This window comes from Rana temporaria, chromosome 5 (genome assembly GCF_905171775.1).
Source record: "Rana temporaria chromosome 5, aRanTem1.1, whole genome shotgun sequence".
In the NCBI taxonomy this organism is placed as follows: Eukaryota; Metazoa; Chordata; class Amphibia; order Anura; family Ranidae; genus Rana; species Rana temporaria.
This window is the reverse complement of record NC_053493.1, coordinates 297,687,933-297,708,285: the sequence shown is the minus strand read 5'-3', so window position 1 is coordinate 297,708,285 and position 20,353 is coordinate 297,687,933. Positions and strand designations below refer to the sequence as shown.

At 44.8% G+C, this 20,353-nt stretch overlaps 1 protein-coding gene across 1 annotated transcript in view; it reads left to right on the top strand.

Moving 5' to 3' along the window:
* The window catches only part of SMCHD1 (structural maintenance of chromosomes flexible hinge domain containing 1), a 504,574-nt gene that overhangs the window by 154,615 nt on the left and 329,606 nt on the right, over positions 1-20,353 (top strand). The window contains exons 14-16 of the mRNA XM_040354031.1: positions 3,303-3,416; positions 6,707-6,813; positions 6,896-6,978. Of these exons, the coding sequence (XP_040209965.1) occupies positions 3,303-3,416; positions 6,707-6,813; positions 6,896-6,978 (304 nt within the window). The remainder of the gene's footprint in view (positions 1-3,302; positions 3,417-6,706; positions 6,814-6,895; positions 6,979-20,353) is intronic.

Sequence of the window (20,353 nt, the reverse complement as noted above, 5' to 3'; positions counted from 1 at the left end):
TGAATCCGGGCCACTGTATTTTTAAAGGTCTGGATTGTGATAAGATTAGGACAATTTAAGCTGATTTAGTGTTTATATGTTTTTATCTTCTAGAAATTTTGAGTATGGATAAATTACGTGAGCCTGAAAATATGAGGTTCATCGAAAAATACAGAGAACTCAGAAACCTGTGGGAGATTTAAAACTAGCATTATTATAAGAACAATGTTAGAAAGAAACGATTAAGCAATTGGCCATTTATATGCAGACATGGATCCCAGAGGCAGATTCAACCATAACCATAACCAATAACATCAGGATGCTTACCAGAAGCGATTTAAAGAGGTCCGTGCTTCTCGGAGTTCAGGAGCAGCAGCAGACCAAGTACAGGAGCCAAAGCTGTGGTACTACAAACACCTCAGTTTTTTGGACGATCAGATAGAGGCCAGAGAATCACTTTCCAGTCTTCCTTCCACCCTTTCCTCCACCGTTTCCTCCACCGTTCCACCCACCCCTGCAGAGGGTGCCGAGGAGCAGGCTGAGATTGAAGAGCCAGATTTGAACATCTTCAGTCAGGTATAGTAGTTTACAACATATTTCTTGGCCTCAAATTATTGTTGGTTTAACGAGATTTTTGAACCAAAATGAAAGCTTGAAACAACAACAAAAAAGTTGTGGGCAGAAATTATTGTGACAGGGATGCAAACTGCAGGGGTCAGAATGAGAGTCTGTTCAATTTCCCCCAAAAAATTCTAATTGCAACAGTCATGAGCTTTAAAATGTGTGTGATTGATGAAGCAAAAAATAAAACCATGTCCCTTTTATACACAGGAAGAGCTCAGCCAAGAGGAGGAGGAGGCTCTGGAATGTGGCAGCCAGGAGAAGGAAGGGGTGAGTGGCAGACAGGAGGAGGCTGGGCCAAGTGGCAGTCAGCAGGTGCCCAGGCCCAATCGCAGCACTGAATCACAGGTGCCTCCCCTCCAGATGTGACCAAAAAGACCTAAACGCATGTCCCAGCTGGAGGAGGAGTCTCTGCAGGTCATTAGGGAGGCAGCTGCAATCATGAAAGCACTCCTTAACCCTGCAGAGGGCTACAGCTGCTACCTCGCAGACCAGCTGCAGAAAATGCAGGAGGGACAACGGGCACTGGCAGAAGATCTTTTTGCCACTGTGATTCAGAGGGGAAAAAGGGGCCTGCTGACTGAGACCACACACCTCAGTGACCTGGCCCAGCCTTCTCCTCCTCCTGCTGCCACATTCTCACCACCAGCGCCAGAGCCTGCAAGGGGCCGTGGAGGCAGCTGCGGAAGGAACGCTGCAGGGAAGTGTGGAGGGAAGGCTTCAAGGAAGACCAGAAAGTGATTCCCTGGCTTCAAGCTGATCTGCCAGAAAACGGAGGTTGTTGTTGGAGTACCACAGCTTGGGGACATGTATGACATCTGCTGCTGCTCCTGATTTTCTGTGATTTGGGTACCATATTGTGATCCCAATTAGAGGGACTCCTAATATTATTTATTTTGTTGTTTATCATGGTGAAATCTGCCTTTGGGGTCCAAAGTCTGCATATATTTGGCTGATTGCTCAATTGTTGCCCTTCATCTTTCATTTTTTGGTCCAGAATAAATGAAGATTTAATTTAAGTTAAATACTTGTCTATGTGTTTTTTTTGGTGAATAGCCATAAAACATTTCAGAAATACAATGTGTAATTAACAAAGGGCACAACCTTCTTGAAGGGGGGGGGGGGATGTTGTGATAACTTGATAAAAAAAATAATTATCACCTGAAAAAAAAAAGGTCCATCAGACCGTTTTCATCAGACAAACCTATCGTGTGTATGCAGCATAACACTGCAGATCACCCTGAACACACCATGTTGTGGGGATGATTTTCTTCAGTAGGTACAGGGAATCTGGTCAGAGCTGATGGGAAGATGGATGGAGCAAAATACAGGAGCAAAATAATGAAGTCTGCAAAAGACTTGAGACTTGGGCGGAGGTTGGCCTTCCAGCAGGAGATCCCTAAACATCCAGACAGAACTACAATGAAATGGTTTAGATCAAAGTATATAACTATGTGTTAGAATGGCCCAGTCAAAGTCCAGACCTAAATACAATTAAGAATCTGTGGCAAGACATGACAATTGCTGTTCACAGATGCTCTACATCCAATTTAACCGAACATGAGCTATTTTGCGAAGACGAATGGGCAAAAATGTCACTCTCTAGATGTGCAAAGCTGGTAGACATCCCCAAAAATACTAGCAGCTGTAACTGTCGTGAAAGGGGGTTCTACAAAGTATTGACTAAGGGGGCTGAATACAAATGCACGCTACAGTTTTCAGATATTTATTTGTAAAAATAAATACAAATCTTTTATGATTTTCCTTCCACTTCTCAATTATGTGCCACTTTGTGTTGCTCTTTAACATAAAATCTCAATAAAATACATTTACATTTTTGGTTGTAACATGACAAAATGTGGAATATTTCAAGGGGTATGACTACTTTTTTCAAGGCACTGTAAAATGTCCCTGATCACCACCACACCAGTTGCTGTGTCATATCACCGTAACCAGTAGAGCCGAATTTTTTTGAGGGGGTAATTCTAAGTATGCCCCTGATGTGTGTTAGAAATATTTTATTAGACAGCTTTTGTGTAAAAAAACAAACAAAAAACCTGTGGCGAAAAATTTTGTTTTCAAAAAGACTCACTATGCCATTCAGAAAATACCTTGGAGTGTTTCATTTCCAACATTGGGTCATTTTGTGTGCGTTTCCGCTCTCTATAAACTCATAAAATGTGATGGGTAGTCAGGAAATAAAATGCGTTATTATACTTCTTGAAAGCCCAAAAGTGCACCTTGGAATTTGGGGCCCTCTCTTGCATGTAGGCTGTGAAAAGGTCTCTCATGTGTGGTATCCCCATATTTAGGAGGAATAGCAGAACATGTTACAGGGTCTAAATCTAAGTATGCCTATGCTTTGTATGAGAAATAACTTGTTTAAAATGGCAACTTCTTAATTTTCAAAAATATTGTGACAAATTATAACTTTAAAAACTCTCCAATGCTCTTACTAAATTCCTTGACCTGTCTGCTTTACAAAAAGTTTTTTTGTGGGTGTTTATACTCTCCTGGTTATTTAGGGCCTTTAGAATATTTAAGTCTTATTTTCGATTGTATAGCAAAAAATTACATTGTGGCGAATAAATGCTACCAAAAGAAGCTCAACCTGTCTCAAGAAAATGATAAAAAATTACAGCTCTGAAATCTGAAAATTGGCCTGGGAAAGAAGGGTTAATTAGCCTTTTTTCCTATTACAGGTAAAAACTCTCAAAACCCAGCCAATAATTTATGGAAGGATTTTAAAGTTTCTCCTTTATGGAAATCATGAAGGGAATATTTATTCTACAGGAGGAGAAGTTCTTATTGCTTTGGTAAGTGCTTTCTAGAATTCTTATGAGGATTACTGAATCAAATGAATCGCTTTTGTCTTTTAATTATTTGTGTAAAATGACCCACCTCAGTTCTTCAATTGTGCAGTGCCAAGTAGAAGGAAGAAATGGCATGGATAAAAAATGGCATTGTTGTTTAAATTTATTGAGCCCCATGCAACTAGACTTATCTGGTGACAATGGGTTTATGATTTGTGGGCTTTGGAAGCAGTTCGAATTACCTGTTTTCCAAATCTTTAAAATAATAATTGGTGTATTTTAAGCTGTGGCAAAGTTGAAGACCCACTTCTAACTAAGGGTTTTTTCACACCTGACTAATGCTTGACAAACGCTCTTATAGCGCCAGTATGGGTGTTTGACTTGTGTTAATGAGCTTTAGTATGGGCATTAGACTGGCGTTTTACAAGCATTGACAATTTAAAAATGCTCCCCAAATGCCCTATGGACAGTTTTGAAGCGTTTGAGTGTTAAAGCACGATAAACCAGCTCCACAAATGCCGATTCCAATACAGGAAATAAACAAATCTTAACACCCCGCAACCGCACCACAACTGCCTGCCAGAGCATATTTGCGAAATGCTACCATAGACTTGAATGGGAGGCGTTGAAAGGCTTCAAACGCCTCCTGACTCGACATGAGGCTTCAATTTTGAAGCGACGCAACACTAATGCTTCATGTTTTGGTAGTGTATTGTCCATTGTATCATTTTCAATTTTGTTTTAATGCCTCTCAAACATCTGCTTTCAATTGCCAGTGTCAACTCGGCCTTACCCTCCCTAGCGGTATGTTTATGTTTGGAATTTTGTACCAAAAGCGGCACAATTATTTTGCATGGAAATGTGGTGATATGTATTGTAGGCCTGTAATTCTTAGGAATAACTCTAAATCTGTCCAAACAGGAGTCTAGTAGACATCCCGGGTATGATAACGTTTGGAACACAAAATCATAAATTATAATATAATAAAATAACTATAAATAATTATAACCAATAATAATGTAATTATAATAAAAATTATTCAATAATGTAATCAAATCAAAAACACTGAAATTTGCTCAGTTGCAGAATTGTCGTTGTCATTATTTTTATTGTTTGATGACTAATTTCCCCACAAATCGCTATCTCTCAATTCTGCAAGTGATTCTAATTTATTATCGCTGTTTTCTAGCTGGTCTAAAAGCACTTTTGATGTAAAGGGACACTTTTTGGTTGCTATGGACAATCTCCAGTTTCCAGGCAGAAAGAACAGTTTTTATTATATATAACTGCATGCAGGACACTGGGCAGACCACTAGGGACAAAGGGGGTGTGTAATTATTTGATACAGTACTGTAATCTGTAAGATTACAGTATGTGTATTATGTGTTTCACCTTTTGAATTTGGCTCCGAACTCCGTCCCCGTGCGTTGTAACGTCGCAGGGAACGGAGCTTGGCACTGTGAATCGAGCGAGGAGACACAGCGGAGGAGCCAACACACACAGCGGGGACACATCGCAGGATCCATGGACAAGGTACGTAACTTCACTCTGTATCCTGCAATTCGATCCCTGGTCTGGCTCGGGGATACCACTTTTGGTATGAAAAATTCACCCTGAGCCAGACTCGGGAATACCGCTAAGGAGGTTAAAGTGCGAAAGTCATGATATATTGGTGACCAGCAAAGTCCGTTTGAGAAACACTTTTGTGTTGTTGGAACATGGCATTTAACTAGAAGACAATGTCATTTTCTAGTGACTCGTTTTAAATTTCAGGAACATTTGCTTCCCTAGTGGCTCTTCCAGAAGATGTAGGGCGGCAGAGAATAGTTTAACTTTTTCACTAATCTGATTTTTTTAAATTGCATTCTAGTTTCAATAAAAATATTTAAATATTAATAAGAGCGCTCTTAAAGTGCAAAGTGTAACAATTAATACTAATGTATACCAATTCATCAGTCTGCTTGAGGCCCCTTACACACTTGTGCGACTTTAAAGCATTTTTGCCGCAATTTCAAGGAATGCCTGTGTAATTGACACAAAATCGGACCAAAGTAGTGCAGGGACTATTTTGAAGTCGTGCTAATATGAATGGTTGTCATTGGAAATCATGGGGAACAACTTGTAAAAGGGGCCTAAAACTGTTCTAAAGTGTAACCATTATATGAAAATAAAATATATAGTTTGATAAATTAAACTGTGCAAATAAATTTTAATTCTTAAATTATTTTTTTTTCACTTTTGCACACATCTGTTGTTTGGACAGCCATATAGATGAATTTTTCTATATAACTTATTTTCATATAAGGGTTGCATTTCTTAAAGTGGAGGTTCATCCGAAAAGTAAATTTTTAACCTTAGATTGATGCTCATTTTGTCAAGGGGAATCGGGTAGTTTTCTTAAAATCGAAGCCCTACTTACCGTTTTAGAGATGCATCTTCTCCGCCGCTTCCGGGTATGGGCTGCGGGACTGGGCGTTCCTACTTGATTGACCGGCTTCTGACAGGCTTCCGACGGTCGCATCTATCGCGTCACGATTTTCCGAAAGTAGCCGAACGTCGGTGCGCAGGCGCCGTATAAAGCCGCACCGACGTTCGGCTTCTTTTGGCTACTCGTGACGTGATGTATGCGACCGTCGGAAGCATGTCAATCAAATGGGAACGCCCACTCCCAAGACCATACCCGGAAGCGGCGGAGAAGATGGCTCTCTAAAACAGTAAGTACGGCTTCGATTTTAAAAAAACTACCCGATTCCCCTTGACAAAATGAGCATCAATCTAAGGTTAAAAAAAAAAATTCGGGTGAACTCCCGCTTTAAGTAAATTGATGAATAAGTTAGTATGAGCAGTTTCACATTGCACTTTAGGCGCGCTGTTATTATTAATGAACTATTTCAGAAAGTTCCACTAAGGGCACCAGTATAACTGCAATACCCTAAGAAATGTATACAGCATTTATTTCTCACCTAGCACAGGCGATATTTTCCATTTTTGATCAATAAAAATGTTTTTTTTGTTTGTTTTTGTGCTGTACACACAAACAATTAAGATTACTCTACCTGTGGTGTATGTCTGCTCGTTGATATATTTTTCCTCACACTTTTTATACTACCATTTTTCATTTGAATGTTACCTTTGTTACTTTGTTATAACTTTATGATGTTGTTGCGTTTTTTTTTTTATTCTGGGTGAATTTTATAGAATAATACTGACTCTGACAATTAGAGCAGGGCAGTTTATAGGTAAATAATGTGTTTCCATTTTGAATCTTTTTATGATGACCCTGTTACTCTTAGGAACCAAAAGAGGTGCATGATGAAACAAGAAGTGTGCCCATTTCTAAACTTGATCGCAGTGCAAATCTGGCTGGTATCAAGAAGTATATGGATGAGGAAATGGCACGGTATAAGTACAGTTTTTATTATTTCTTATGGATGATGATGATGTAGGTTGTGGATTTTTTTCATGGACTTCCTTTTTAACAGATTTCCTGACACTCTGGTAGTGACATGGCCTGAAGGAGATCCAGTGGTAGAAAACGAGGAGAGGTTTGCTGGAGCACCTATAGGTGAATAAGATTAAGAAATAATTTAATGTTAAAAGTTCTTTCAGATCTTATTTCCCATAACCAACAATTGCCTGTTATTCAGCAATCCTCTTTTCAGCAACCAAGATGAGTAAGATATGCAGTAGCTTTCATTATTTAATTCCTTAAAGCATTATAACATTTTTTTTCAATATTGAGAGCTACATTTAAATTGTAATGAACCCAAAACCAAAAATGTATATATTGCAGCCTACCAATCCTTGCATGTGGTGGCCACATTCGTTTAAAATTTTTAGGCTTTTTTTCATTCTGTTTTCACCTGATGATCTGGCCAGTAATCCATCTACTATGCCTCCAATGTGGATAAAGGTGCACAGAGGAACCTTTTGGACAGCAGACTTGTTAATCTAAGGGAGGGGAGTGTTAGATGTAGTAGATTTGGATATTGTAAATTAAAGGCAAACTCCAAAACTTTATAAGCAGTTAAATCAGCAGTTTGTTTATTTTGGAATAAAGGTTTTACATACAACCCCAATTCCCAAAAATCTTGGGTGCTGTGTAAAATCTAAATAAAAAATGAATGCAACGATTTGCAAACTTCATAAACCCATATTTTATTCACAGTAGAAAATAAAATTGAAAACATGAAATGTTTAACCACTTCCACTTCTTTTTTCTGCTAGAAAATTACTTAAAACCCCCAAACATTATATATATATTTTTTTCTAACACCCTAGAGAATAAAATAGTGGTCATTGCAATACTTTTTGTCACACCGTATTTGCGCAGCGGTCTTAAAAGCGCACTTTTTTTGGAAAAAATTCACATTTTTGAATTAAAAAATAAGACAACAATAAATTTGGCCCAATTTTTTTTATATATTGTGAAAGATAATGTTACGCCGAGTAAAATGATACCCAACATGTCACGCTTAAAAATTGAACCCGCTCGTGGCATGGCGTCAAACTTTTACCCTTAAAAATCTCAATAGGCGACGTTTAAAAAATTCTATAGCTTGCATTTTTTGAGCTACAGAGTAGGTCTAGGGCTAGAATTATTGCTCTCGCTCTAACGATCGCGGCGATACCTCACTTGTGTGATTTGAACACCGTTTTCATATGCAGGCGCTACTCGCGTATGCGTTCGCTTCTGCGCGCGAGCTCGTCGGGACGGAGCGCTTTAAAAAAATTTTGTTTTCTTATTTATTTTTATTTATTTTATTACTTTTTACACTGAAAAAAAAAAATGTGATCCCTTTTATTCCTATTATAAGGAATGTAAACATCCCTTGTAATAGAAAAAAGCATGACAGGTCCTCTTAAATATGAGATCTGGGGTCAAAAAGACCTCAGATCTCATATTTAGACTTAGCCGAGCGCACCCGATCTCCGCCGCGGCGGAGGGCGCGGGAGAGCGGCGGGAGGGGCCCCTCTCCCGCCACCGATAATGGCGATCTTGCAGCGAATCCGCCGCGAAGACCGCCGTTATCGTGTACAGGACCGCCCACACTAAAGATGGATACCTCGGTTGTGGCAGCAGCTGCTGCCGTTACCGAGATATCCATCTTTAAAAAGAGGACGTACATCGACGTGCGCAGGTCTGGAAGTGGTTAAACTGAGAAAATTTAGCGTTTTAGGAAAAGTAGGATAGTTTTGAAATTGATGGCAGCAACACGTCTCAGTTGGGTCAGGGCAACAAAAAGATTGCAAAATTAGTGATACTAACATAGGAAGAGTTGGGAGAACATTTTTCAACTAATATGTTTCATTGGCAACAAGTAAGTAACATGACTGGGTATAAAAAGAGCATCATAGAGTGTCACAGAAGTAAAGAGGGGCAGAGGTTCACCAATCTGTGAAAAGCTGCATCTAAAAATTATTAATAATATTATACAGGATTTATGTAGTGCCAACAGTTTGCCCAGTGCTTTACAATCTAAGGGAACAGTACAGTTGCAATAGAATAAAATAGAATCGGGTAAAGCGGGCCCTGCTCCTAGGAGCTTACAATCTAATAGGGTGTGGCAAGTGGTACAAAAGGGTATAACTGTGAGGGATGAGATGATGGAAGTGAAAAAGGTTTAGTTGGAGGCAAGATAGGCTTCCCTGAATAGATGAGTTTTCATTGATTGGCTATCTCCTACTCTTGCTGCCTTTAAGCAGACAGATTGAGGTAGAGAATTCCAAAGGATGGGAGAGGCACTGGAGAAGACCTGAAGACAAGCGTGGGAGGAGGAGACAGAGTTTGGAAGCAGGAGGTCTTGGGAGGAGTGGAGAGGATTGTTTGGGTGATATTTGGAGACAAGATTGATGATGTAGCTCGGGGCAGAACTGTGGATAGCTTTTTATGTTAGTATTTTGAATTTAATTACAGTAGCTGGGCTGACTATAATCGGCTCAATTTGGAGAGATTTCGTTTAACCACTTCCGGACCGCCTGCTGTCATTTTACGTCACTACTTTGAAGAGGAATACCGTTGTTATGGTAGTAGCTAGCTACCATAACCCCAGTATCATCTTCAAAAGCAGGCGGTCTGCTTCAAGATAAGTGTGTTTCTGCAGTACATTCGCCACAAGATCACTTTTATCTGAGGCAGCGGCGGATGCAATCTGGTCCTTTTCCTGGGCTGACATGGAGACGAGTGAGGGGAAGATGGCCCCCACCCGTCTCCATATCATTGCAGGACAGAAGCCATGTCAAAACGTCACTTCTGCCCAATACTCTTAAAGGGACTTTTTTTTTATGACATTACATTTTTTTTTATTATTATTGCATTTTAGTGTAAATATGAAATCTGAGGTCTTTTTGACCCCAGGTCTCATATTTAAGAGGGCTTGTCATGCTTTTTTCTATTACAAGGCATGTTTATATTCCTTGTAATAGGATTAAAGGGACCCAATTATTTTTTTATACTTTTTTTACAAGAACAGTGTAAAAATTTAAAATAAAAGGTAACAAAAATAAACTCCCCGTCCCACGAGCTCGCATGCAGAAGCGAATGCATACATTAGCAGTGCCTGCATATAAAAACTGTGTTAAAATCACACATGTGAGGTATCGCCACGATTGTCGGTGATAATTCTAGCCCTAGACCTTCTCTGTAACTCAAAACATGCAACCTGTAGAATTTTTTAAACATCGCCTATGGAGATTTTTAAGGGCAAAAGTTTGTTGCCATTCCACTAGTGGGCGCAACTTTGAAGCATGACATGTTGGCTATCAATTTACTTGGCGTAACATTATCTTTCACAATATGAAAAAAAAAAAAAAAATGGGATAACTTTACCGTTGTCTTTTTTTTTTTTTTTTTTATAAAAAAAATGTTTGCATGTAAGACCGCTGCGCAAATACGGTGAGACAAAAAGTATTGCAACGACCGCCATTTTATTCTCTAGGGTGTTAGAAAAAAATATATATATATATGTGTGTGTGTGTGTGTGTGTGTGGGGGTTCTAAAAAATTTACTAGCAAAAAAATGTTTTTAACACCAAACCTCGGAAAGAGGCTCGGTCCTTAGGTGATTAAGGAAGTGGTGTGACATCCATGTTAATAGGTCAAGCAGTAATGCAAATGGAAACTGTAGGAGTGAGACGAGGAGGATAGAGTATAGCCTCAATGTAAAATTGCAAAGACTTTTAATATATCATCATTCTTGGTACATAATATCAAGAGTCCGAGAATTTGGAGCAAGGGACAAAGCCGAAACGCAATATTGGATGTCCATGATCTTCTGGCCCTCAGACGGTGTTTAAAACCAGCATCTGTGATGGGCACCACTGCATGGGTTTAGGAATGCTTTAAAAAAAATCGCAGTTCACCATGTAATCCAAAAATGCAAGGTAAAGCTCTGCCATGTAAAGAAGAATCCGTATCTGAACATGATCCATAAACGCTGCTGTCTTCTTTGGGCCAACGCTCAATTAAAATGGTCTGTTGCAAAGTGGAAAACTGTTTTGTGATCAAACATATCAGAATTTGGTATTCTTTTTTTGACAACCATGGACGCTGTATCCTCTGGACTAAAGAGGAAAAGGACCTTTCCGGCTTGTTAAGTTCAAAAGCCTCTACCTCCAAAGGTAAGAAGGTTCATTAGTGCCTATGGAATGGCCAGCTTGCACATCTGGAAAGGCACAAGAATTTTACCAAAATATGCTGTACTGTAAAAAAAAAAAATGTTTTAAATAAAACAAAACAAGTGCGATTTGAAACACATTAGCTGTGGATGCTGTTTTCCCGTAACATGTTTGTGGAGATATATTTTTATTGAAGACTTTATAATAAAAGCTATTTTTTTTAGACGTGCGGTCAACCAGATTATTTTTTCCTGCTTTTACCAGCAGGCTTCTACACATAGAACAGACTTGACTGTACTTCTCCCAGGTAGAGGTATGGTGTGGATGATGGTCCCCAGGCCCATGATTCCAGCCTGGGATTAACCTGCTATTTTAGCTTGAGTTTTACAGAATCTGAAGAAGTGGGGTGGATAACCAAGAAATGCATCGTCATTTTTGCATTGTTTCCTCCAAGTGGACCCTAATTTCAATCTGTGAGCCTTACTATTGAGGGAAATACATAGCGATTGACAGTTAAGCACAGGGAAATACATTTTATGTATCCATATTGTGTAATATACCTATTACTAATCACTTGTTTTGACTTTTTTTTTTTTTTTAATACTCGACTTCTGGAAGATTTTACCCCCTTCATGACCAGGCCATTTTAACTGGCAATTGTGCGGTCATGAAACACTTTACGCAAACAAAAATTATATACGTTTTTTCACACAAATAAAGCTTTCTTTTGGGTTTTTCATTTTATGCGATAATAGCGAAAAAATACCAAACACATTTTTTTTGGGGAAAAAAAACACAATGGGGCAGATCCACAAAGCACTTACGCCGGCGTATCTCGAGGTGCGCGGCTTAAGTGTATATATGCGCCAGTGTAACTATGCGCCGTATCCACAAAACGAGATACGCCTGAAAAATAGGTTTTTCCGACCGACGTAATTTTTCTGCGCCGGCGCATCGTGGGCGCAAAAATACGCTGGACGCACCATTGTTTTGCTATGCAAATGAGGGAGATACGGCGATCCACGAACGTACGTGCGCCCGACGCGGGCTACGCGCGCCGCGCATAGGTCATACGTCCGGTCTAAAGTTACCCCTCAAAAAAACAGCTTTAACTTTGCACCAGACGTATGCAGGTCGGCTTCAGCAGCACCGTTAGGGATGAGCTGAGCATCCACACTTGCAGGAGCATCCACACTTGCAGGACATCTGTATGCCAACATGCCAGGGGCATCCATGGTCATAGCTATACTACTGGCTTTAGATGCGCGTAGAAGGAGGAGGGCACGGGAGAGGATATACCGTGCCTAAACGTCTTTGGCATGTGTGAATCGGAGGTGTATCGCATCTTCAGATTCAGCCCTGATGCCATCCTGGAATTAGCCACAGCCCTGAAAGATGACATCACCAGCCAGACACACCGCTCACATGCAGTGGAGCCACTGGTCAAGGTACTGGCAACACCATTTTTTTGCCAGTGGCTCGTTCCAGCGTACAAGTGGAGTCGTGACTGGGATGGCACAATCCTCCATGAGCAGATGTGTGCACCAGGTTGTCCCCGCAATCCTCAGACGCATGGCCAACCAAATCATCAGACCCACCCAGGAGCATCTGCGGATGAAGGCAATGCGGGATTTCGTCAGAATTGCAGGATTCCCACGCACCGTGGGGGCCATTGATTGCACACATGTGGCACTACGGCCCCCCGTGACACAGAGCACATATACCGCAATCATTCCATCAACGTACAGGTGATAGCCGATGCCCAATGCCTCGTATGGCATGTCCGTGCCAAACACCCAGGGTCCAGCCACGACAGCTACATATACCGTCAAAGCCCCATCCCAACAGAACGTGTATGGCTGGTTGGTGAGTGACATGGGTGTCAGGCATGACTGTCCCCCCCCCCCCCCCCTTCATGATGCAGACATCACAAGGGGCACATGCACGACTAACATCCTCCTGTCTTTTCCCTTACAGGTGACTCTGCATATGCACTTGGACCCCATCTGATGACTCCATTCTGGGTTCCCTAAACCCCAGGAGAGCAAAGATGCACACGCACGTACCCGTGGAGTGGTGGAATGCACCTTTGGCCTCCTGAAGTCCCGTTTCTGATGCCTGGATAAGTCTGGGGGTACCCTGTTGTATTTGCCAAACTTTGTGTGCCAGATCGGTGCATGTTGCATGCTGCACAACTTCGCCGTGAGAAAGGGCCTGGAGATTGACCTACGTGATGACCTGACCCCCGAACCAGACATTCCCCCCCCCCTAACCGAGGCTACCCCGTCTTCTGAGGGAAGAGCAGTCAGGAGATGCCTCAATGTAGGCATCTTTGCACTTTAAACACACACATTCATCATGGCACAAGGAGAATGCACGCATGCACACCACTGTGGTTCCTAGCACACACACCCCACATCCTCATCAAATTGCATTAGCCCAAGTCCACCATTTAGGACTTGGGAGCAGCAACGCCACGGCAAGGCTCCAATTATGTTGCTGTACATTCATATACCATTCACACGGACCTGGGGATCACTTCTCCCTGGTCCAGGGGATCACTTCTCTCCGGCGACCGAGGGTGACACCCCTTTTCCGGCAGGAATGTCACCCCCACATTCAAACATCGTTCACACTGTAGCCTGCACTACTAACCGTGTGCTTGGGCTACCAAAAAAAAAAACTCATAACCTGAGTATAATACAAAAATTAAACATAAAACACTCATAACCTGAGTCGAACAGAAACAAAAAATTTAAATTAACGGCGCTGCCGTGCCCCACGTCTGCCGCGGCCACGGCCCCGGCTCCTCATGGGAGACTCATGGGGGGGGGAAATCAGGAGGAGGAGGAGCATCCCCTGGTCTCGCCAGGGCGATGTGGGTGAGGACCACATTGGTGTCCTCCTGCAGCCTCACCCCCGCCTGGATGGCTGCAGTGTTGGCCCTGACAGCCTCTGTCAGGGCGTGGACCTCCTCACCCACGCCTGCTGTGGTGGCCTGCAGATCAGACTTGAAGGTGACCACAGCTGAGAAATTGCAGCCCAAATCCTCCACAGCTTCCTTCACGGAGGCCATGCTTTGGGCCATGTGGTCCATACTCCTCACAATCTCACCCAGATGGCGGGTCTGGCTGGCCTGGTCCCTCCTGAGGTGTTCAGGCAGAACGTCTGCCACCCCTCTTGTCTTCCTGGTCACCTTCCTGGGTCCTGATGTGGCTTGGGGCCTAGGAGAAGGGGAGACCCTTGGGGGAGAAGCCCTGTTGGGGGAGGAGTGGGAGGGGCTACCCCTGATGGAGGGCTGACTGGTGCCAGCAACAGGGGAAGACGCCTCCAAATGGAGCCTCACCACATTCCCACTCATCACCTCCTCCTCCTCAACCACCTCCTGAGGAGAGGTGTGGCCACTCCCTTCCACAGAGGACTCCTGGCTTGCCAGGTGGTCTGACTCAGTTTGATGTCCGGGGGATGGTGTAGACTGGCCAGATGGCCCAGCACCCTCCTGCACATCTGTGGATGACACAAAACATTCACATGTTGGAGGATCCACACACTTGTCACATGTTCCCTTCCACCCCCACACATGCTACACACCAGATAGGAGATAAAACACACTTACCTGTCCTCAAGGCCTCCTCAATGGAGTCAAAGCCAGGAACTCCCTCCACTTGATGCCTTTGGAGGCACTGGGCAACCACCTGCTCCTCAGCAGTGAGCGTCTCTGTAGTTGCTGGTCCCCCTCCAGTGCCCCTGGCATGAGTGGTCATCTTGGCCAGCTTACCTCGGACCAGGCGCCGCAGATCGTTGATCTTTTTTAAAATGTTATTGGGGCTCCTGGTCTCACTCCCCAAAGCATTAACATTATCAGCAATCTGCGCCAGGATCTCCTTCCTCCTGGCCTGGGTGGTATTTGCACTCTCTGGCCCATGGAGATACCTATCATACTGGGCCATGGCCCTGATAATGATCGCCTTCTCCTGTCGGGTATAATTGAGCTTTCTCTTCTTCGGAGCTGCTGGAGCAGACATGGCTCTAAAACAAACAGCTACAAACAAAAGAACAAAAGTACCTTGCTTCAGGGGGGGAAACAAAAACGGATGTACTTTTGCACTGGACGGGCGCATGTCTGGGCGTATTTATGCCCTGGGCGTATCTCACTAATTACGCCGGGCCTAGTTCGTATCTCACTGATTACGCCGGGCCGAGTTCTGAGCATGCGCAGAGAGGCGCTGAACATAGTCAGCGTCACGGCGCATGCGCCGTCCGTTCGGCCCTTCATTTGCATGGAGTCACGGCTCATTTCAATGGAACACGCCCACTTCCTTCCTACTTTCAATTACGCCTAGGAATTTACGTTGCGCCGGCGCATCGTCGGGCGCAAATACTCTGAGTATACGGTACTTGCCTCTCTAAGTTGAGCCGGCGTACCGTAAATGAGATGCGCTACGCCGGCCTATATATGCGCCGATGTACGTGGATCTGCCCCAATATTTTTACTATAAAATATATCCAATACATTTTTTTTTTTAAAAATCGAATTTCTTCATAAACTTTGGCCAAAATGTATTCTGCTACATAAATCCCAATAAGTGTAAATTGATAGGTCTGTCTGAGGGCCCCGTACACACGGTCGATCCATCCAATGAGAATGGTCCGACAGACCGCTTTAATCGGTTCACCGCTGAAGCAGACTGATGGTCTGATGTGCGTATACACCATCGTTCCAAAAACCGACCGGGTCAGAACGCGGTGACGTAAAACACACAACGTGCTGAAATAAACAAAGTTCAATGCTTCCAAGCATGCGTCAACTTGATTCTGAGCATGCACGGGTTTTGAACCAATGCTTTTGTGTACTAACCATGTACGCCTGTCTGGAATGCGTCAGTGAGTCGTCGCGAGGATGGGCAAGTACAATCCCTCCTTAGATGGGGTGGTACGGCTGAGCATTCCTGGGGTTTGGGTATCCTCCCTTCCCTGCTCCCTTTTTTCCCTCTGCTGCTCCACATGCTGTCGAGGTGGGGGGAGGGGCACCTGGTTGAGGGACTGCGCTTGGCCTATGTGTTTTTTTTTACTGCTGGGGGTCCCTTTTCTTGGTGTTTTGGGGCTAATCAGCCTTTCCATGCTTTCACCTGTTTAAATGCTGTATTTTGCCGCCGTTCCGAAGGCGCTGGCGCCATTTTTTTGTGGATTTTCAGTTTGCATTGAAAATCCCATTGGCGGCCATTTTGCTGTAGCCACGCCAGGCTCCATATGGGCGCTCAGCAGCCATCTTGCCTGAGTCCTCGGCCTCTAGTGTTAACTCCTATGGCGCGCAGCGCCGTTCTCCTCACACAGCACTCCGCGGCTACCACACGCTTTACCTCACAGCTTCTCCTCACACAGCGCCCAGAGGCGATTCAGTTCGCATGTGTTGCGCTATTTAAGTTTCTTACTCACACACTCAGCGGTGTGCGGGACACGGGCAGCGGCGCTGATCAGTCTCCTGGGTAACCCCCCCCCCCTCCGGTCAGCGCAGCAGGAGTGGTGGGTTTTTTCTGTTCATTTTGAACTGGGCCCTGGGAGTTTTTTCCTCACATATGGAGTCAGTATCTGGTCCTCCTTCCACCAGTATGGCAGAGGCGGCAGCTGGTACTTCTGCTCCTGCACCCACAATAGACTCTGTCGGCAGTCCTGGAGACATTTGCCAGGGTGGAAGCGGGGTGCGGTAAGGGGGGTAAAAAGCGCCCCCTCCCTTCGCTATCCCCTGGGCAATGTTCAGATTCAGACCAGGATCCAGCTGCGGCTGAGGTGCCTGGTTCTGTTTTGTCTAAAGACCTGGACCAGGACCTTCCTTGTGAGGAAGACCCTTTAACTGGGTCGGGGCATGATAAGGCACTTGTCAGGGAACTTATCAATGCTGTACGGGACTCCCTTAAGCTGGATAGTGCAGCTGAGGTATCCGCTGAGGGTTCGGTCTCCTTTGGGTCACACAAATCGGACCGCTCTATTAAGGTTTTTCCTTATGTGTCCTTCTTTGATAAATTCATTGATGCGGAATGGGAAAAGCCGCAGAAGGCTTTTGTAGTCCCTCACCGCCTGTCGGTTCGGTACCCTTTTGAGGAGAACCTTTTAAAAAAGTGGACTTCTCTGGTGGTGGACCCTCCGGTTGCCGGTTAAACAAGGTGACCACTCTCCCTATAGAGGGAACCCCTGCTTTTAAGGATCAGACTGATAGAAGATCCGAAGCACTGACTCGTTCCATGTTTACCATGCTGGGGTCTGCTTTGTGGCCTATTTTTATGCCAGACCGCGGAGGAGCACCAGCTCCCATCCAAAGTTATTAGACTGGCTGACCAGCTGGTCCAGGGCCTTGTCTATGTTTGTGATGCTTCACTAGATGCAGCACCCTTGATATTAAGGGCTTCCGTTTCGGCGGTGGTTTTACGCCGCCTACTTTGGCTGAAATGCTGGTCTGCGGACCAGGCCTCTAAGAAAGCCCTGGCGGATTTACCCTTCAAGGGTGGGAGGCTTTTTGGGTCTTCACTGGATGACATTATCAAGGATGTCACGGGAGGGAAGAGCACTCTCCTCCCTCAGTCCTCCAAGGGGAAGGAACCCCGCCGTAAGCCGGGTCCTTTTTTTCCCCACACAGAAGTGGTATTTTCGTCAGTCAGGGCCCGGCTGTAAACCCTCCCAGACCGACAAGGCCTCAACTGGGGGACAGAAACGTCCCTGGGTGCGGAAGCCGAACAAACCGGCACCCAAGCCCGCAACTGCATGAAGGCCTGCCCCTGCCCGACTCATGGGTGGGGGGACGGCTTCGCAGGTTCGCGACTCGGTGGACCTCTCTGCTCTCCGACCAATGGGTCTGCGAGGTGGTCTCTTTGGGGTACAAGATAGTTTCTTTCCTATCCCCCGAACAGATTCTTTCCCTCAAGTCTCCCTCTCCTACCTGCTCGTCTGGCTGCCCTGTTGGGGGCAGTAAGAGACTTGCTAGGTTGCAGAGTAATTTTACCCGTTTCGCAGGACGACAGGTTTCAGGGTTTTTATTCGAATCTGTTTTTTGTTCCTGAAGAAGGAATGGAGTCCGTCCGATCCTGGACCTCAAGGCTCTGAATGTCTTCGTGAAAGTAAGGAAGTTCCGCATGAAATCGATTCGCTCGGTTGAAGCTGCGCTCCACCCGGGGGACTTTCTGGCGTCCTTGGACATCAAGGACGCATACTTGCATGTCCCAATCTGCGCAAGTCACCAGAGGTTTCTACGTTTTGCAATCGGGGAGGATCACTATTAGTTTGTGGCCCTCCCTTTTGGCCTGGCGTCAGCACCAAGAGTTTTCACCAAGGTGCTCGCGCCGATCCTAGCTTTGCTGAGACAGCGAGGCATTGCCATCGCGGGCTACTTAGACCATCATCTTCTGAGAGCAGCTTCTGGCTCAGAATTAAGGGAGGACGTGTCTATAACCAGCCAGACCCTCCGAGAATTCTGGTGGGTCTTAATCATTCAGAAGTCGGTCCTGGTTCCGACTCAGCGTTTGGAATACCTGGGGTTGATTCTGGACTCCTCGGAAGTGAGGGTCTTTCTACCCCTGGAAAAGTTGCAGACGCTCCAGTCTGCTGTGAGAGTTTTAACGTCCCGCAAATGGCCGTCTCTCCGATTTTGTATGCGAGTTCTGGGCCTCATGGTGGCCTCGTTCGAGGCTGTACCGTACGCCCAATTCCACACTCGAGTACTACAGAGGGAGATCCTGTCCAAGTGGAACAGATCCCCATCGTCGCTGGATCGTCAGATTCAGGTCAGCCATCTGGTCAGGGCTTCTCTGAATTGGTGGCTGAGATCCTTCCTCCCTTTTCAGTTAAAAGCCAGGTTCTAAGGGACCGAGGTCTTTCCGACTCTGTCATTCCAACTATGCTGCGGGCTAGGAAGTCTTCCTCTAGGAAGATTTTACCATCGCACTTGGAAGGCCTACATCTCTATGTGCGAAGAGATGGGTTGACGTCCACGGACGTATTTGGTATCCAGAATTCTGCTGTTTTTACAGCGTGGCGTGGATCAAAAGTTTGCCTTAAGCACCATTAAGGGCCAGATTTCAGCTTTGGCTGTTTTCTTTCAGTGGCCTATTCTCTGGTGGGTACTTTTTTCTGCAGGGGGTTCTTCATATACTTCCCCCTTTTAGACCACCTCTTCCCCCATGGGATTTGAACCTGGTGCTCTCGGTCCTTCAGAAAACTCCCTTCGAGGACATCAGAGAGATTCCTCTCTTGACGCTTTCTCAGAAGGTGGCCTTCTTGGTGGCCATTACATCTGTCAGAAGGGTTTCTGAGCTGGCGGCTTTGTCCTGCAAGTCGCCATACTTGGTCCTCCATAAGGATAAGGCGGTGTTACGCCCGCGACCTTCCTTTTTTCTGAAGGTGGTTTCATCTTTTCACCTTAATGAGGACATTGTGCTTCCGTCCTTGTGTCCTCGGCCAGTGCATGCTAGGGAGGTTGCACTTCATTCCTTAGACGCGCTCTGCGGGTGTACCTGTCAGCTTCGGCTCAGTTTCGGAGGTCTGACTCACTTTTTGTGTCGGTATCTGGTCCACAAAAGGGCCTGGTGGTCTCGTCAGCCACCATTTCTCAGTGGATCAGACAGACTGTCATACATGCTTATGGTCTTAGGGGGCGGGCGCCCCCCTTTCCGGTCACGGCACATTCGACCAGGGCAATTGGTGCATCCTGGGCTTTCTGACATCAAGCGTTTGTCTCACAGGTGTGTAAAGCGGCGACTTGGTCGTCCGTTCACACTTTTTCAAAATTTTACAAGGTTGATGCGAGTGCATCTTCAGATGCTTCCTTCGGCCGCAAGGTTTTGCAGGCGGCTGTTTAAAGTTGCATCTCCTCCGTTGAGGAGCTTTGCCTGTTTTGGGTGAACTTGTGTGTTTTTTTTTGACTGATACCGTTTCCCACCCCTCATTTTTTTTACACTGCTTGGGGACGTCCCACTTGTCAATAATTGAGGAGGCTGTGTCCGTCCATGGACGACAAGAGAAAATAGGATTTTTTGTACTCACCGTAAAATCCTTTTCTTTGTCGTCCATGGACAGACACAGCACCCACCCCTCCTTTTTAGGTTTGTACTGCTTGTTACGAACTGAGGCTGCATGCTGCAGGGAGGAGGGTTATGTCCGGAGGGACCGCCCCCTTGGCGGGGCTGTTCAGCTCTGTTTAAAATGACATGTATATCTAACATGTTTCTGCCTAGTCCTCTCCTGTAAACAGGGAACATAACCCACTTGTCAATAATTGAGGAGGCTTTGTCCGTCCATGGACAACAAAGAAAAGTATTTTACGGTGAGTGCAAAAAA